The following is an 18,592-nucleotide window of genomic DNA, read 5'->3' as shown; positions in this document are numbered from 1 at the left end:
ATATATATATATATATATATATATATATATATATATATATATATATATATATATATATGTATTCCTGAACATATATATATATATTCCTGAACACCAATAAAAATAATACTATTATATATATATATATATATATATATATATATATATATATATATATATATATATATATATATAGAATAGTATTATTTTTATTGGTGTTCAGGAATATGAAAAGAAATAGATCCTTAGTGAATGGGCCTGACAAAAACTTTCACCTGAATATTAAATTGAAATATAATGAACATAAATATTTAAGCTAAATAATTTACGAAATGTAAATAAGCTATCTTCTTGCTTTCTAAATAGGATCTGCACATGTCAGCTTGATGAATTGTGTCCAAATAGCAGTAATATTTCTCCTTGTGTTCAACCTACGATGTGTAAGCCTGGGAAATGATTCCATAGAAGAAGGTATTTTATTTGAAATTCAATATGTTATTCTAAACACTATACATCCGTAATATTTTAATGGCAAATGTCATTTCGTAAAACTATAACTAAGAACTAATATAAGGTATGATATAAAAACTAGACATTAAGGTCACACACACACACACAAGATATATATATATATATATATATATATATATATATATATATATATATATATATGTGTGTGTGTGTGTGTGTGTGTGTGTGTTGTGTGTATGTGTGAGTGTGTGTTCGGGTGATCCTTTCTTACAACGAGAAAACGAAATTTTGGATTTCTTTTAGACGTGCCCCTGAAATAGTTCCGTATCGGACCAAAGCAGATCATGAGAAATAGCTCCATTGAATAATATGAAACAGTGACTCAAATGACTTAAGTTTTGAATGTATTTAAAGTATATAGTATATGGCAAATATCTAGAATACACTCGTGCAATTTATAAACCACTAAAGGAAATAACAACATATTTTAAACAGGAGTAATGAAGATAGAACTACGTACACCTCTTTTTCTGCATCTTCTTCACAATGATTATATTGAAGTCCTTCGTCTTGGATTAAGTCATATATTTAAAAATGTGTCGTTTATATCGTGATATATCTTATAGGTGTGCCATTTCACCACAAATATGAATCTACCACAATTTTCATGATAGTTTTAATTATAGAAAAAATATGAGAGTTTTTACGTATGGAAATCTCCGATAGTAAGACTATCCATGGCTTTGGATTGATTATTTTAACAAAAGAAACACTGACCAAAGCTTAAAACCCACCTTATTTTAAATTATTATTTGTAACAGTGAAGAAGAAAATATTAGATGTCCGAAACCGTTACAAATTATAATTTGAAATAAAGTGGGGTTTTAAGCTTTGGTCACTGTTTCTTTTGTTAAAAAAAGGAATTCTTCGATGTAATACTGTTGTTCTGTATCTAGTTACGGATATCGTAGTTATTTGTAGAATTTTAGGTTTTGCTTAAATGTGTTCCCTGAAACAAGCAACTAGAGAAATTTTTATCTTTGTTTCGTTATAGATACAAATAAGATTACATAAAGGTGATTTGAATAACATTCTAAGGGAAAAAAAGCAAAATTATAAGGAAACATGGAATAAATTGAAATATTCCTTATATAGTAGCTTTGTGATAAGTTTTCAATCTTCTTTGATACAAAATTAACTTTTCTTGCATTCAGAAAAGTTTGTCTTTGGCTCTTGACAACTGCAAAAGAATCTGCTTCTGTTCCTCATGTTTCGTTAGAACGTTATTTTGTTCTTCTACTAGTTTTACACCCCTTTCTACTTTATAATTTGTTATGTAAAGGAATTATATTCTTTCCTTGAAGATAGTCATCATTATTTGACCACTAAATCAAATTTGAGAGTCCATCAAGTGCATTAGTTGTGCTTTGTTAAGGAAAACTGCTGCCGGATTTGACTAGTATACTGTCGGCCGGTTACGAACAATAATCACAGGGGCTGGTCATAAATGGTTCATTGGTGTCCCCATTTTGCCATCATGAAGAGGATAACATATTGCTTTTGATATAGTTCATTAGCTTGAAGACTGAAATTTCTTCAAGATGTTAATTGGTAGGAAGGGCTCCAAGAAATGATGATGGCGTTTAAAAAGGGTTGATGTTAAGTGAATTCATTATTCTACTCTGAATGACGTACTTGAGTTTGGTTATGTTTAGCCTTGATGTTATATTTGTTGAAATTGATCTCGGTTATGATTCTGGGTATTGAGAAGTGCGCAATGTGTAATTGAGTAGATAAATAAATAATAAGAGTTGATATATCTTAATTGAGTTCGCAATTTGATTTAGGCATAACACATGTAATATTGAAGAAACACTGCTAGATTTTACACGTAGTCAAAACTTTTGAGAAAGTCGTTCATAGCTTATACAGTGATTTAAACATTTGGCTACGAAGAAATAAAATCCAGCATGCAAAATGGCAGAGAGAAGTTTCGAAATGCAGTTTCTAGAACAATTCGAACCGGAAGATGAAGATTCTAAAACTTATTTGGAGAAGTTTAAACCTTTTGTAAGGTCAATGACATTAATGAAGAGAAGAAAAAGCAAGTATATTCCTGTCAATTATAGGACATAAAGCTTTGAAATGTTAAAGTCAATAGCGATGTCTAAACCTATCACTTATATGCAATTTCCTGAAATAAAAGAGATGCTTATTAAGCAGTTCCAAAAAGCTTCGATATCGTTTAAATTCCATGAAGCAGGAGAAAGGACAGCCAGTGAAATATTATATTCTAGAGAATAGAAAGCAATGCAACCGATGTCAATTCGGGATATTTCTTACGGAACAAGTTGATGAGGCCGTAATTTGTGAGAATTCAAGAATGCGACGGCTGGTTTAACGTTCACAAAAGCGGTAGGGATAGTCATGAAGTTATTTGAAAAGAAAAGCCAAATACTCGACCTATTGTATACTTCACTTTCACATTTTGAGAAGTAACCTTGGAAACCTTCACTTTTCAGAAGTAGAAGTTACTCACTAGATGAGCGAAAGAAAAGTGGCGCTAAAAGGGCAATTTTAGTTCAAGAAAAAAAAAACTGAAATGATGGAAGACAGAGGTTCGAAATTTGGAATCTTCCACGATAGAAATGGGTGCCCAGCCGAAGGCCCGTTCTCTTTTATTAGAGCCTCTTTGATCACTTCTCTCGATGCTCCTTTTCAACATGTTTAGAAAGAATGGGGCATACACATTCCATACGGTAGACAAGAGCAAAATAAAGTCAAGAGATTTCGACATTTGTCAACAAGATTTCGTTAAGGAATTAGACGCCATTTCTGTTGACAATAGCAAGAATTTTAGTAATAACTAGGAAAACAGTATAAAGAATATTCTGAAGAAAGGAGAACAAGTTAAAATGGTCTCATATTTCTGATCAGTGATTTATCAAGAATTTTGAACTTACGGGGGTCCTAAAATCTGGGGGGTGTAATCTTGCATTAAGGTCGTATACTATTATCGTCTTTTTAACTAGTTATTTTAAACGAACTTTAAGAGTAGATAATCTTAAAAAAAATGCATAGAAAATTTTCACCATCTTGAGAAAGAATCCAGGCTCTACTAACAAAGTTCCAACAGCCGAAAAATCTTAAGAACGGTGGTTATAACGGAATCTATCTGAAGTAACTAAGCAGTAAGCCAAATGAAAGAAAGAACACATAATGTAATTTCTGCCTTACAATCGCCACAAGAGACAAATTCTCCCTGATCTTTTCTATGTCACTTTCAAGAATACAACATTGCTTGACACACATATAATTAAATACAACTATGTATGTGACATAGGTGACATCTTTAGAAGTACACTCAAATCGGTGATTGAAATTACTCAAACCAAAAATATTACTGCCATTTGCACGCAAAATACGACAAACTGAAAACTCTTACTGATATTTACATTGAAAGGCACTAGTACGGTTTCCAAATCTGATACTGAAACATTAAACTCGAAGATAAGTAAATTATCGAACTTCTAAATGCATCATATAAAATACATCTATGGAAGAATAATATTGTAATCATGCTCCGAGGCGTAGACAAGGAAAAAATCATGCCACTAAAACCTGATTTATTACTTCTGCCAAAAATTAAAAAGAAGAAAAGAAAACTACTCAGATATGATAAAACCAGCACAAGATTCACTTAAAAACAAGAATTCAAGCTCTTAAAACCAATATAGCAAGATATTTAATGTGCATCCCCCTAGTTGGGGAGTGTCCGAAAAGTTTAGGGGATGCTGGGGGGTGTTAGGGATGTGTGGATAAATTACTGTCTCTGATAATTCATGATTAGACTATTGAACAAATAGTAAGTATTATGGTTGAAACAAAATCTTCTAGTTTAACGTTTTACGATGACGTCCCTTAGGAGACAATATGGTTTATTTTTTTACTTGGCTAATTTTAGATTTGTTGATTTTCCTATTCAATATTCATCGAAGCAACATTTCAGAATTACCCGATTTTAGTTATTACACAGATAGTTTACAGCCCTATATAGGTCAAACTTTTCTCATGGATTTGTTCTTTCTTGCAACTTGATGCATCGCAACACCTGAAAATGGAGGAGCACTGCAGGCATATTTTACACTTTACATACACAAGGCTAAATCTAATCAACTAACATAAATTTGTGTTCTTAAATCAATAATTTCTACAAGAGTATTTAAACTTTTTGAACGTATTAACAGATTTGTGTAACAATTAGCCAATTTATTTGCTTACTACATAATATAATTTTGCTGTACTCTTATGTTCTGGTTCTTGATTTTTTAAAAATTTATCCTACAATATCTGCCCAATTTTTCACCTTTCCAATTTATGCTTATCAAACTTGACACCTTTTCCTATTCTTTTATAATATGAAAAAATACATTATTTTCTTCTCCTTATGAAGCGAATTTCAATTCTTTTAAAGAATTTTTTGTTTATTTGCGATTGAGATTTCATATACAAATTTTACGTTTCTAATTTCAGCAACTCATAAGATTCCGTAACTTCAGTCACTGTAACGTGAATGACTCTTTTGAAATAAATAAATAACTTCCCTCTATTTCGCCCTACTTACATTTCCGAAAATACTTTTCTTATTACGTGTATAATAAGCATGATACAATATTGTTTGCCTGAACTATGTTTAATGATTTTTATATAACAATATATACATGAACTTACGATTTTCCCGCAATATTATACTAGGATTAATCTGTTTATTTAAATTGCCATGAAAAATGCAATATACAGTAAAGCGAATCGTAATGTAATGAGCAGTAACGATAATGTGTGAGTTAGAATTGAATAGTATTAGGAATTAGATTTCTGAGCTTTCGGCATCTATGACCATTTAGCCCGTCACGTATATGAGGAATGACGTCCCTCGGCGAGCACACGATACGAAAAGGATTGGGGAAGGAAGCTGCCTGAGACCTATATATTAGGTACTATCCTGGCATTTGTCTGGTGTAAATGAAGGAAAGCCAGGTAAAAACTCACTCAAGTTGGCTGGCCTGTAAAAGCTGTTACACTTTTTCGACCGAGTGTTCCCACCAGGAATCGAACTCGGGACCGCTCGCTCCGAGTTAGAATTGAATTTTACATTATATAAAGGTAATTATTTTCTCCGTTCCAATGAAATTTTTAAGGGTGAATCTAATGAAGGAATTGAGGAATTGAGTCTAATGAAGAAGAATAGCATTATATCTGTGCTTAATTTAATAACAGCGTGATAGAAAGATTGCCAGAAAAACTGAAGTTACTTTTAGAATGTAGTACACAACATCACACCGATATACTGTATGTCTCTGTTCCTTTTCAGCTTATTGCAACTTTAATTCCAGTTCAAAAATAAATATACAAGAAAAATGCAAAACAACATGAAATTTAATTACTGTACTTTTCTTGTATCCTAGATATGAGCAAATTCAAATACTTTTTAGCCTGCACATGTATCTAGAAAGAACAATTTAAATGGAATAATTTTTAACTTAATATACATTTTTATTCATTAGTCGATTTGGAGTGTATAGTCATTTATCATACCAAGATCATATGAATTGTGCACCTTCAGCTTAAGGTTGAATCCTAATCCGTATGGATCCGTTGGATCCGTATAGATCCTATAAACACGAATAACATGTCACAAAGCAATGGCGTTCAACTTATTTCTGGCATATGAAATCTTAAATTACTTATCAATGTAATGGATACACCAGGAGTTGAAAACATCAGATGTTTGAGTTGAGAATGGTTAGGCAGCGAGGGCCGAGCAGGGCTATTAATAGTGGTGTGTTATTGAGAAACTCCGTAGTGCGTGGGTTATAAGAGAACAGCAGTATTTAGTGAACTGAACAGACGGTTATAGTGTAATATGGCCGACCACTTTGATTTCAAAAGACAGCACATTGCTGGCACTGTGTTATTTAGTGCCAACCTCTAAAAGGTTCCAAGCATGTTGGGTGTGTAGCGAGAGACAATATCCAAGGTAATAATGGCCTAAAAAGCTTACTTCAAAGCATCATTAGCGAAGAGAAATAGTGGTCGGAATAAAAACTTCAGTGATGTCCCGCCGAGCATCAAACTGAACTGTCGGGTAGAACTACCGTATGGCCGTGGTATAAGTGACGTAGGAACTAGCCAGAACTTTCCATAGTCTTTCTGAATAATCTCAGTCTATCGCGAGTTATATGTTGGGAACATAAGGGATCGGGTTGCAAGGGCGAAACCTCTGATATCGGCAATAATGCTGTAACACGATGCCAATAGAGCCACGATCATGCAACATGGATCTATGTTGATTGGAAACTTGTGATATGATCGGGTGAGTCATTTAACTTATTTCAAACCACAAGCCCTGTTTATTTGTAGTTGACGCCCAAAGAAGAGTAGCTCAATGGTGTCTCCGCCCAACCGTAAGATGGGCTACAAAATCATAGATTTTAGTGGGTTCTGTGGCGACGCTTGATGATAGAGTCACTGCCCATGATTAAGTAGCCATTTCAGGGGACCTATGGCTCAGATGTCGCTTCTGGGCAATGACGACATGATAATAATGCGCCTATTCACATAGTTGGACCATTGCGGTGTGGTTTGAGGAACATGGAGATGAAGTTCAACACGAATCCGATGTAGATTCCCACCTCCATCTTCTCTTAAGGAATTATGTGATGCACTGCACGCGAAATGGAATTACTCATGTCCATCCACTTGCTAACATTCACGACATCTATGACTCGATGTATCTGAGATATTTTGAGGGCGAAAGGTAGTCCAATGTCATGATTACTAAGTTCCATTGTTCTAGGAACTTCCATGAAATTTACAAGTATCTGTAGTTCAAACTCTCCGCATTACTACTTCTCAGAAAAGAAAAATCACGCGCAAACATAATTTGAAGCCAGTCATGATTTCAGATTTCCCCAAGGGGGAATTTGAACACACAAGTCGTGAAAGTAGTACGGCGAATATTCTGGGTAATCCTCCTTGAGCACAAAATCCACTGCGTGGGGTCAATCCTAAAATTATCTTTTTGAAGTAAATTTTATGAATGAAATTTCAGAATTTCTAGCGTGGAAAGTAGTGTTTTACTTCATTATTATTATTATTATTATTTTATACGACACTGATATACTTTCTTCTTCTATTATGTTATTTTCCGTCACTGAATGACAAAAGAAGTTTAGTGATTGAGGACAGTGTTGTTATAAGAAGAAAACATAATATTGTTTTCTTACAACAGTTAAAAACGATAAGAAATAATGTACAAATGCTAACAATGGTAGATATACTTTGTGAGCCGTGATGCAATGAACCAGTTACATTATAATGATTAAAGGCAATTATTTACTCCGTTCCAAGGAAAATATCAGGAAGGAACATAGGAACTAAGAATTGAGTTTACCGAAGCTAATGTAGACTTATCTCTTCTTCAAGAACTCCCTCCCTCTCATTCTCTCTCTTTCTCTCTCTCTCTTTCATATATCAATATTCCAATTGAAAACTTTTATTCGTTAAGAAAGAATTTTAAAAAATGATGAATACGAAAAACATTTTCGACGTAAAAATGCAATACTGCATGAATTTTCAGTGCTGAGAGAAAGCTTCCATTGCAATGTGACCTTGAGATTATAATATGTGATTCAAAATAAGTTATTTATTTGATTACAACAAATAATAATTGAAAGTTGCTCTATTAGTATCGAAAATAATCAATATTTTATTAAATAATCATTGTTGTAGCAATAATCCTTATTTATATGCTTAATAGTAAGTTCCCATAGTACGATATGGAATGATGTAACAATTTAAATTATACGTTACCGGCAGATGTAATACTTATTTCGAAAATTGAAACAGAATGACTGTGTAGGAGTAAATAGTAAAAAAAAATTCTTGAGAATACCCTTCTATTTTACATCACAGTAAGTTTTAAAACTTGTCAAATTGTAAAACTCAAAGTTACTTTAAAAATATACATATATATGTAAAAATGAAATTAACTCTATATGTCTTTCTTTCTTTCTTTTTTCTTTTCTTTTCTTTTTTCTTTTTCTTTTTTTTAACGAAAAGACGGCTGAAGGGAAGTTTTGAATAGTTACCGATTGGATCAAAGTAGGCTTTAATTTCATTTTCATAATAAACTTTAGCTAACTGATCATCAAGTATTCATTGAGTAGAGTGATGAAATACTTAAAGCCCTGGAATGTTAGATAAACCAATCTACATAGTTATAATAAATTGTTGCAACCTCTACACTACATTCTGTTCATTGATTTTAATTCCATGCAGGGCCAAACGGGAAGTTGGTTGGTGCACACAAAGGTACAAAAGAGAAGAGAAAACGAAATTTATTCTCAGGTAGATTTTTATTTCCTTTACCTAATCTCAGAAAAGCGTGCTGAGTAATAATAGTAGTAATAATAGAAGAACATAATAATGCTAATAGTAATAGCAGTATTAGTAACTAAGTTCAAACTTTGAGTTAATATTAAGTATTGAAGTTATCAATATTTTTTTTTATTGATCAATAGCATACATATTTCGAAAAGTTGAAAGGTCAAATGCAGGAAGAAGAATCTTGATTTCTTTGATAAATATCATTGCCATAAACTGATCATTATTTACAGATTGACATTGTTGAATTGCTGGTTTTGTTTGACAGAGGAGAACAGGAGAAATTTTACATAAAAGAAATATTTCTTCTTACACGGGAGGTTCCCACAATTTGTAGCTAAAATCCGATTGTCTCATAGCACATCTGATAGAGTATCATGAGAAATGAAAATTAGTAAAATTTAAGGTGCTATGGACCAGAAGGATAGGAGCTACGGGACTTCAAAATTTGAATATCCAAAAAATTATATCATGGAATTATGTACGTTTAAAATAAATAACTTAAAAACTGTTAAAGCAATCAAAACAAAAGTTGCACAACATAATGAGAACGAAATGCCCTATCGAAAGCCAGAAACAGCGTTGCCATAGGTGAAGTAGTGTTGCCAACTCAGCAGAAAATATGTTGTTTGAAATAGCACCATATACAAGTGTGCATAATTTAAGATGCACTATTATCATAACAGTGAAGTGTAGTGGTACAGTGTTACACACTATTGGAGCTACATGTGCTGAAAATGTACAATAGAGAAGTCTGATATGTGTCAACAAAGGGTAATAAAGTAATGCACTAGAAACAAGTAAGGATTTTTGTATTATACTTCTGTAGCCCCGATGAATAGGCAGACAACTCGCGAAAACCAAATGATACAAACGAGGAATGAAAGACGTGTTTTCTAATTCTGTAAACTGGTTCTTAGTTATCTTATCAACATTTGGAAGCGTACTTTCTTGGTTTCTGTTTTTCGTGTTAAGTGGCATATTCTTTTTACTTTTTCTCCTCATTCCATATGATTATGTGTGTACACTATAATATTACCATATTCACATTGGATATATAATTATTTTATTACTACCTCATTTCGTTTTTAGTCGGCCAGAATAGCCGTGTGATCTACAAGGCTAGACAACCGACATATTATGCATCGCGGGTCCCAATTCCGCCTCACCCATGTTTTTGTTGTACTTTTCACCTTACATTTCATTGTAATCTTTCTCTTTCATAGTGATTCAGATCCCACTTTAAACTCCCATATAGATTCGGAGCTGACACAGGACGTAAAAATGGCATCACGCAATTTCGTTTTTCAAATGCATCAGTATTTTGTGACACTGCTGACATTTTGCTATGTTACACTATCTGTGTTATGCATTTGAACTAAATTCATAGTGTGAGACCCAGATTCCTTTATTACCATCTGTTGCCACATATCAAACTCCTCCATTGTACATTTTCAGCACACGTAGATTCAATTGTGTGCAACACTGTACCACTACACTTCACTGTTATGTTTAGTGATAATAGTGCATTTTAAATCTGTGCACACTTGTATATGGTGCTATTTCAAACAAAATACTTTTATGCTGAGTTGGCAACATTGCTTCACCTATGGCAACACTGTATGTGGTTTTCGATAGGACATTTTGTTCTCATTATACTGTGCAACTTTTGTTTTGATTGCTTTAACGGTTTTCAAGATATTTACTTTAAAGTACACCATTTCATGATATAATTTTTTGGATATTCAAATTTTGAAGTCCCGTAGCTCTTATCCTTCTGGTCCATAGCACCTTAAATTTTGCTCGTTTTCATTTCTCGTGATGCTCTATCATATGTACTATGTGCCAATCAGATTTTAGAGACAAATTGTGAAACACTCCTGTGTTAGAAAAACTATCATTGAAAAGTAATTGTAGGAATTTTGAAACGATATAGAATTAAAATACTTTGAAGAATTTTTAAAAAATAATCTGAGTTATGTTTCTTTTTCGTAAAATATGTATTTAGATTCCTTCCAGGTAATTATTTACAATCTAATTCAGAGTTATTAGAAATTCATTTCAGATTAATGATATTTTAATATCTTATAACTTTGTCTATCTGATTTTGTTCTCTTTCTGTTTACTATTTGCATTATATCATTATAGCTATGGAGAATTGTGAAATGTTATACTTCTGAACATGTAGTTTCGAACCTATCACTTGTAATTTACTCGATACGGGGCAGGTAATCACCATACCTTTATCGACCTGTCTTACAACTTATGGCTGATCCATTTATTGGTATGGCGTTTCAGTCGTTGTATCGTTTCTCTCCTTCCTCCCTGCAGCTAGCACTTCTGATAACCCTCAGAGGAGGGCGATGGATTAAACCCATCAAACTTGACCATCCATTATTCCCACTTCTGGTTCTTGCGGCATGTATGATCAGTGGATAAATGATTCTTGTATGATTATGAAAAGATTAATTTTTGTGATCCTGTGCTTAGACCTTATCTCACTAGCTACACAAGAAACAAAACAGTTAAAAATAACGGGTTATAATTTGAACTATTTCTACTAGTGGAGTGAGTAGTTAACTTGCAACAAAAATACACAAAAAATCAAAGAGCAGTATATTAAAGCCTTTTAAAGGCTATTATCTATTACTTTGTGTAGATTATTCTATGGTAAATAAGTTTTTTGGTATTAATAAGAGACAATTCATTAAATACAGTCTGCAAATAGTTTGAACGGAGACTCTAATTGATGGTATTATGTTCTATTTATTGGCATAGCAGTATAAGGAATACTGTTGTGTGATTTAATAAACTGTTGTCTAAATTGCACCTTTTGCAGATCTTCCTTTTCTTAACTTTTAAAGAAGTTATAATGGCGTTAGGATTTTCAAATTCGTCTATAATTACGTTTAAGTTCCAATGATGGCATTATTGTCGATAAATTAGTCAAACGTGTAAATTTGCCGGAACAGATGTACTTTCTGTGTTAGGTTATGCAATTTGGGCAACTTTACTCTACGTGCTTGCAAATTAAAGGTTTTGTAACTTCTTGAACGACATATTTCCCGTACGAAGTAATAATGCATATCATTGTATCTGATTTATGCAAACAATATCATTGAAGTACTGTAATATTTTCAGGAGGACGTATTGATACTGGAAGACAAGGACGCATTTATAACGGAAGAAGAGCCTATAGGGGTAAGAAAGTTTGGTTTAATCATATAAACGTATACAGTACATTATGGATACGCATTAAAACACATCCACTATATTTTACGGATCGGAACAAACTTTGCATCACAGAATGTGTTTCTAGACGACATACTGACGTAAGTTTCAAGTTCCTATCTTATTAGCCACTGTAGAGTGCAGGTTGATTGTAGTGGCTGTAGAAGGCATGCTAGTGTTCAGTGGCTGAGAGTGACATTTTATAAAGTGTTAGCTACCGTTCAGCCACTCTCACCAGCATGCCTTCTACAGCCACTACAATCAACCTGCACTCTACAGTGGCTAATAAATATTTAAGTAAGATATTTGTTAAGTAGTATCTCTAATATTACAATATTATAGACTTCACAATATATATATATACGCGTTGAAGTCTATAATATTTTACTATTCGAGATACTACTTAACAAATTAATTAAACATACAAATAAATATTTTACTTAAATAAATATCCGTCACAATTCACTGCAGAGTTGTAGGCAATTTTCCGTCATAACCATCGAAATTATTAATAAGGTTCTGTTATAATTTTGAATCTGATACCTTGCGGGTAATAAATATCCTGAAGGAAATTGTCTAAATTACAATTAGCGTAAATGTTGTATCACTTGTAGAATGCTCGCTTAACTCTCCAATTCCCATAGATTTATTTATAACTTAAAAAGTTCATTCAGAGGTGTTTCTTGAGGGTCTTTTTACGTATTTATTATTATTTTGAAAAGTTCGTACCCAAGTATTCCGTTACCATGGTGTCACTGAGCGTTACACGTAGAAAGTAACTCATATACGTAAATTCAATGAATATGAAATTTTACTCGATAATTTTCTTGTATAACTAATTATTTTTCCCTTTAATTAGTAATACATTTAGGAAGCAATATACGAAACTGAGAACACATGTTACAGAAAATACCAAGTAGACCTATACAATTTCAAGAGCATAACTAGCTCAATAACATATCATGATTCACACAAATAGAGACGAAACTTTTTCGCAACAATTTTGATATTTTGTAGCATTAATTATCACAATTTTCGCAACCGTGTCTCATTTATTTTTTTTTTAAATGTAGCACGATTTTTTTAAAAAAATATGGAACTTGTAAACAGTATATTTTTGGTAGTAAGGCATATCTAATACAAAAATGAGGATATACTTTGATTAGGTGCACATTCTAGCTAATGTATTCACTGAAATATAGAAATTAATGCAAAAATTTAAATACTTCCTCTAACCTCATCTTTAGTTAAAGGATAACATGCTGCAAGATATTACCAATTCTTCTTTAAGTTTGGTCTCCTGTCAGTATCTATCATAGGTCTTTTATACTTGGAAGCGAATCTTTCGGCATCAACACTCGAGATTGGCAAACATATTGAACGTAACGAACTGACAGCAAAAGACCTGCGGTTAACTTTCAAATGTTTAACAATGATACTATGTCAACTTCCTTATCCTCATGTTGAGAACTTCAATAACCTTATTTTCAAATTCACAGTAAGCAACCAGCAAATCATAAACATTTTCACCACAAAACACAGTCAAGGATTTAAACATCAGTTCAGTTTTTTGATGTCTACAACTTTATGAAGTAAAACAGTTTCTGGATCAAATAGCTCGCAGAGCTTTTTCGTAAATGCAACGTTTTCTTAAAGTTAAATAATATTGGAAATGAACCGAATTCCACTTTTTCATTTTCATTCGCATTTATCCCAAGCAATGCCGAATTTCGCAAAAATTCGCGATAATATAAACGTGATTTCTGGCTCTGAAATGAAAAGTTTATTGTTTATTTATAAAAGTTTCTTGAAACATATATACGCATTTTTTTTTTAAGTTTCGCACAAATCACATTAGCGAAAAGGTTTCGTCTCTACATATAAAATAGAAAACACCTCTCCTTCTTCACTCCCAAAACAGGCATGAGTGCAGAATTCTGCCGCCAAGGTAATGATTTCCGTTTTCTGGCACTGTGCAGGGGTCATCATGACAGATTAGAGACAAACTGTTACTAGTACCTATTATTTCCATGAGTAAGCTACGAGAGGAACTGAAGAAGAAAGTTCGTGGACTTGTCAGAAAAGGTGTACTACTGTTGACCGACAATACATAAGTTCATTCTGCCCATGCATCCATGATGAAGGCACTGAAATTATATGAAATATCGCGTCACCTATACTCACCGGACCTGGCACTAAGTGACATTTCTTTTCTCATAAATAATTGTTCACTCAGAGGATGTCATTTTGGCAGTGGTGATGCCGTCATTTCTGAGGTTGAACTATGGTGTCAAAGCCAAACTGCAGAAAAAAAAAAAAAAAAACGTACAGAAGGATTGATACCATCATGGTGTCAGAGTTCTCAAGAGTAAATTTCTTCTAGATGATTGCATGAACTTTCTGACACTCCCACGTCAAGTTTGGTTAAAATTACTTCAGGCATTCAAGTTAAGCTGAAACACACACGCACATACACATGTTTATGTATACAAATAGTTGAAATGCCCGTTCTTTGCATTTGAGAATAGAATTATGGGAAATATTTAGATCACCTTCCTCTTTAAAATATTTATTTCAATGAAGTGTGCTGATAAAAATACAAAAGATACTTTACTTCTGACATAAACATTAAACACAACTATCTTCATAGAATACACATTAATCAAATTGATATGATTAGATGCACAGCTTAAAGTGGGTACTAGCTGTTTTCCAAAAGTCATTTTAAACGGATCTCATATTTTTCCGACTCAGAAAATTACACGTATGAATTCGACGCAAATCTCATTTTTGATATTTTATTTATATCTCCCCACCTCACCCTGTGCACATGCAAATGGGGATGAATTTGAACTTAAACGGCTTTGGAAGCGTCATTATGGTTTCGACATTGATATCGGTCGTTTCATATAATTTTTATGTCTTCCCCTTCCACTCCCCTTAAGAGTGCTAAGGGAGCCTTATCTCCATGGAGACTGAACTTGGATTTAAACGGTATCAGGACTGCCACCAATTAACCTGGCTATGCTGAGTTAATTGGTAAATATTAGTGTTAAACTATTCGACACTTTCATCGATTGTTTTCGATATGTTCACATGTCAGCAATTCGCAACACCCTCCGGTGTCAGTGAGGGCTTAAATCGGACTTATACGGCATCTGGAGTGTCATTATTTATCTGAGCGACAATAGAAACTATGGATTCGACATCAATATCGGTCGTTTTCGATCATTGTATATGCTTCCTCCTCCCCTTCCTCTAGGAATGTTAGGGGTTTTACTTCAACTGGGAGCTTACTTTGGAATTAAATGGGGCCAAAACTGTTACCAATCAACTTAAGGATCCCGAATACTATGGATTCCACACTAATATCGGTCATTTTCAATTATTTTTACATGTCACCGTCTCCCCGTCCAATTGAGCCGAGCCGATGGCTCACCTGAGCCGAGCCGGTTGGGCGCAACATCGTCCTAATTAACAACAAAGAAAAAAATACAAGTTCGCTTAGAAATATTTTTTTAGTATAGATGGAAGTAATAAAAACAAAACAAATCTCTAGATAAACACAAAGGATGCCTTTTAAAAACTACATACGTAGATGCTGTTACACGACATTAACAATAATAGTTGTAGGCATACTCGAACTTTTACATATTTGTACTATTATTTCATTGTTTTTTTTTTTTTGAATGATATTTACAACAGAGACCAAACTAGTGCCCACTGATTTAAGAGACTGATTAACAAATTAGTTACTACAAACTCAAATATAAAACATTTTGTTTGTCTTTAGTGATCCAACTTAGAAAATTGGGCTTTTATTTTAACATTTTGAAGTAAGTAGTTAGTAGCTTTAATCACAAATTTATTTCATTGCAAAACAACTAATTATCTTGATAAATTTCATGAAGTGTTAACTTTATAATTACAAAGGTTATGACAAAATAAAATGACTTAGGTCTCCAAAATATGTATATTTCATTTGTGTATATATATATATATATATATATATATATATATATATATATATATATATATATATATATATATATATTTTTACTTATTAAGTGAGCCTCTATGCTTGAATGTATAACACACCTATGTTTGACACAGTAGTAACTGCAGTTCGGAAGTTGAAATCGAACCGGGTGAAGGTCAAGGAACATTCGGAGTTTGAAGGTGAGATTGTAGTTTCGTGGAACTAGTGTTGTCAACGGCTCGAGCGGCTCGGCTCAAGGCTGTCACCACCGAGCCCAGCCGAGAAGTGAGCCGAGCCAACAGCTTATCCACCGAGCCGGCTCGAGCCCTTGGCTCACCTGAGCCGAGCCGATGGCTCATCGCAACTGAGTCGAACCGAGCCGGTGGCTCGACTGAGCCAAGCCGAACCGAGCCGGAGCTCGAACTGAGTAGATGGCTCAGGGCTGGAACTGAGCCGGTTGACATCACTAGCCTCAACTATTAAAGATGTGTGTGAAGGCCAAGGGAGGCCGGCAATAAAGGATTTAATGTACTACAAAATTTGGTTTCGTGTCGCCTATTTGAATAAAGAACACAATATATGGCACGACTATGAACATTCGTGGGATTTTTCACAGGAGAGGGCAAACTTTGTTCTCTGGCTTTGTAAGCCTATTTTAAATATAGCTATAATAAGAGAAAGGTATGGAAAGAAGTCGCACTGAGGCTGATTTATTTGATAGTATCTCGGTATTTACGGTAGTATCACACGACATAATCAGTGAGAACGCCAGGAACTTTTATTTAGTGGGGTGCTCAAAATAAATGAGGGTGTGCACCCAGAATAATGATATACTGTATATTTTTACTTAAACTGAAAAAAAAGGAAAGCAATAGTTTTACACTCAAGGCTGCATGTAAGGAAATTTGGGGGAGTGTTAGGAGAGTTGAGGTGTGCAGAATACTCCCTGGACATAATATCTATTTTTACAACATAAGTTATAAACGTAAAAAAGAATAAAATAAAATAAAATAAAATAAAATAAAAATAAAAATAAAAATAAACTACTGCAGCATTAAATTCAGAAAATATTTGCTTCTACCCCGAAATTTAATACAAACTATTCATTTACTTGTTAGGGACAGGGTTAAAAGTGGGTTTGAAAAGGTAGGGAGACTTGACGTCACTCCGTCCCCAGTGTTCATTGTATTATTTTAGAAAGTGGGGGGACGCCATGGATACTTTTTGGAAGTTGGGAAACTACGTCCGCCCTCGTTTCCTCTCACTTTTACCTCTGGTTAGGGAGAAGCCATACCCTCCCTTGTGGAGTCCATGGATGTACACTCATGTCCAAAATTATTGTCGCATGTCTCTAGGGGTCTCGGGTTCAAACCCTGCTCCCGCCAAGTGAACTTTGTGGTGAACAAACATCGTGTGCGTGGGTTTTCTCGGGGTTCTCCCGTTTCCTCCCACTTTCTTCATTCCACCATTTCATTCATTACTCATCATCACCGTCTCCTTTAGCCTAACCGGCATAACCGTGGGACGTAAAACTCAAAAATTTCATTTCATTTTTGTCGCACGTCTATAAATATGTTGTAGGAACATAATTTAATAACTAATTAGCAAGGTTTCTTACAATGTTAGTATGTGTATAATCAGCAAAGACACGTATGTGGCAAATTTCTTCAACAGAACAGTAAATAAGAACAACATGTCAAAAGAACAGTAAATAAGAACAATAAGACGAAAATAAAATTAGCAAAGTTTTGTTTACTCATTCTAATTTTCGCACTTATAATTCTTTTCCTATGAAATTTACTCCAAATATACATTTCCCGATTATACACATAGTATCAGTATTAAAAGTACCCTGCAAAATCATTATCAAATTATATTCTTACAAAGACAGTTATAGATATGCGACAATCATTTGGACATGAGTGTACCTGAATTGCAATATGTTGTGTGTACTTGACAACCGAGAGTAGCAGCAGGCCCGTAGCCAGCCCCAAAACTTAGGGGGGCCCGACCCAATAATATTATACTTCATCACCATATTATAGTTCATTTGCAAGCCTATCGTGAAATTTTATGGGGGCCCGGCCCCCTCTTGTCCCCCCTTTAGGGGGGTCTGTAGCAGAGCCATCTTAGTAGTACCATGGCCACTTGACCGGGGGCTCCGCGAGCAGAATGGCATGTATTAATATAATTTTAAATGTTAAAATGTTTCAGTGTAAAATGGCCTAGTGCTGTATCTGAAACCTATTATAAATAAATAAATAAATACATGTAATATTAGCAAACTTTAGTCATAGGGACCACAACATAGTTGTTTGCTCTGGGACCTAATATGCTGTTAAAACTATACTGGAGAGTAGAGTAGACGGCACTAGCGCGGGGCTCCCTTAAGTGCGGGGCCATATTGGGAGCAATCGGTCCAATCGGCTTAAGGCCGGCCCTGCTGTGTTGTCCCTTTCTGCAATTGCTTTGTGCTGAAGAACAGAC

General features: G+C 33.9%; 1 protein-coding gene across 4 annotated transcripts in view; it reads left to right on the top strand.

Annotated features, from left to right (window-relative positions):
- The first annotated feature begins 349 nt into the window (after positions 1-349).
- LOC145662811 (trypsin-like) overlaps positions 350-18,592 on the top strand; it is a 108,201-nt gene continuing 89,958 nt past the window's right edge. For 2 of the 4 annotated variants that reach the window (XM_081728700.1, XM_081728699.1), the window contains exons 1-3: positions 350-450; positions 8,791-8,859; positions 12,037-12,096. In XM_081728700.1, coding sequence (XP_081584826.1) covers positions 366-450; positions 8,791-8,859; positions 12,037-12,096 — 214 coding nt within the window. In that variant the 5' untranslated portion in view covers positions 350-365. The remainder of the gene's footprint in view (positions 451-8,790; positions 8,860-12,036; positions 12,097-18,592) is intronic. The other 2 variants (XM_081728703.1, XM_081728702.1) reach the window with 1 other exon arrangement.

This window comes from Thermobia domestica, chromosome 10 (assembly GCF_964235325.1).
Source record: "Thermobia domestica chromosome 10, izTheDome1.hap1.1, whole genome shotgun sequence".
NCBI classification, from domain to species: Eukaryota; Metazoa; Arthropoda; class Insecta; order Zygentoma; family Lepismatidae; genus Thermobia; species Thermobia domestica.
Note: the sequence above shows the minus strand (reverse complement) of the source record. Positions and strands in the feature narration are given on the sequence as shown.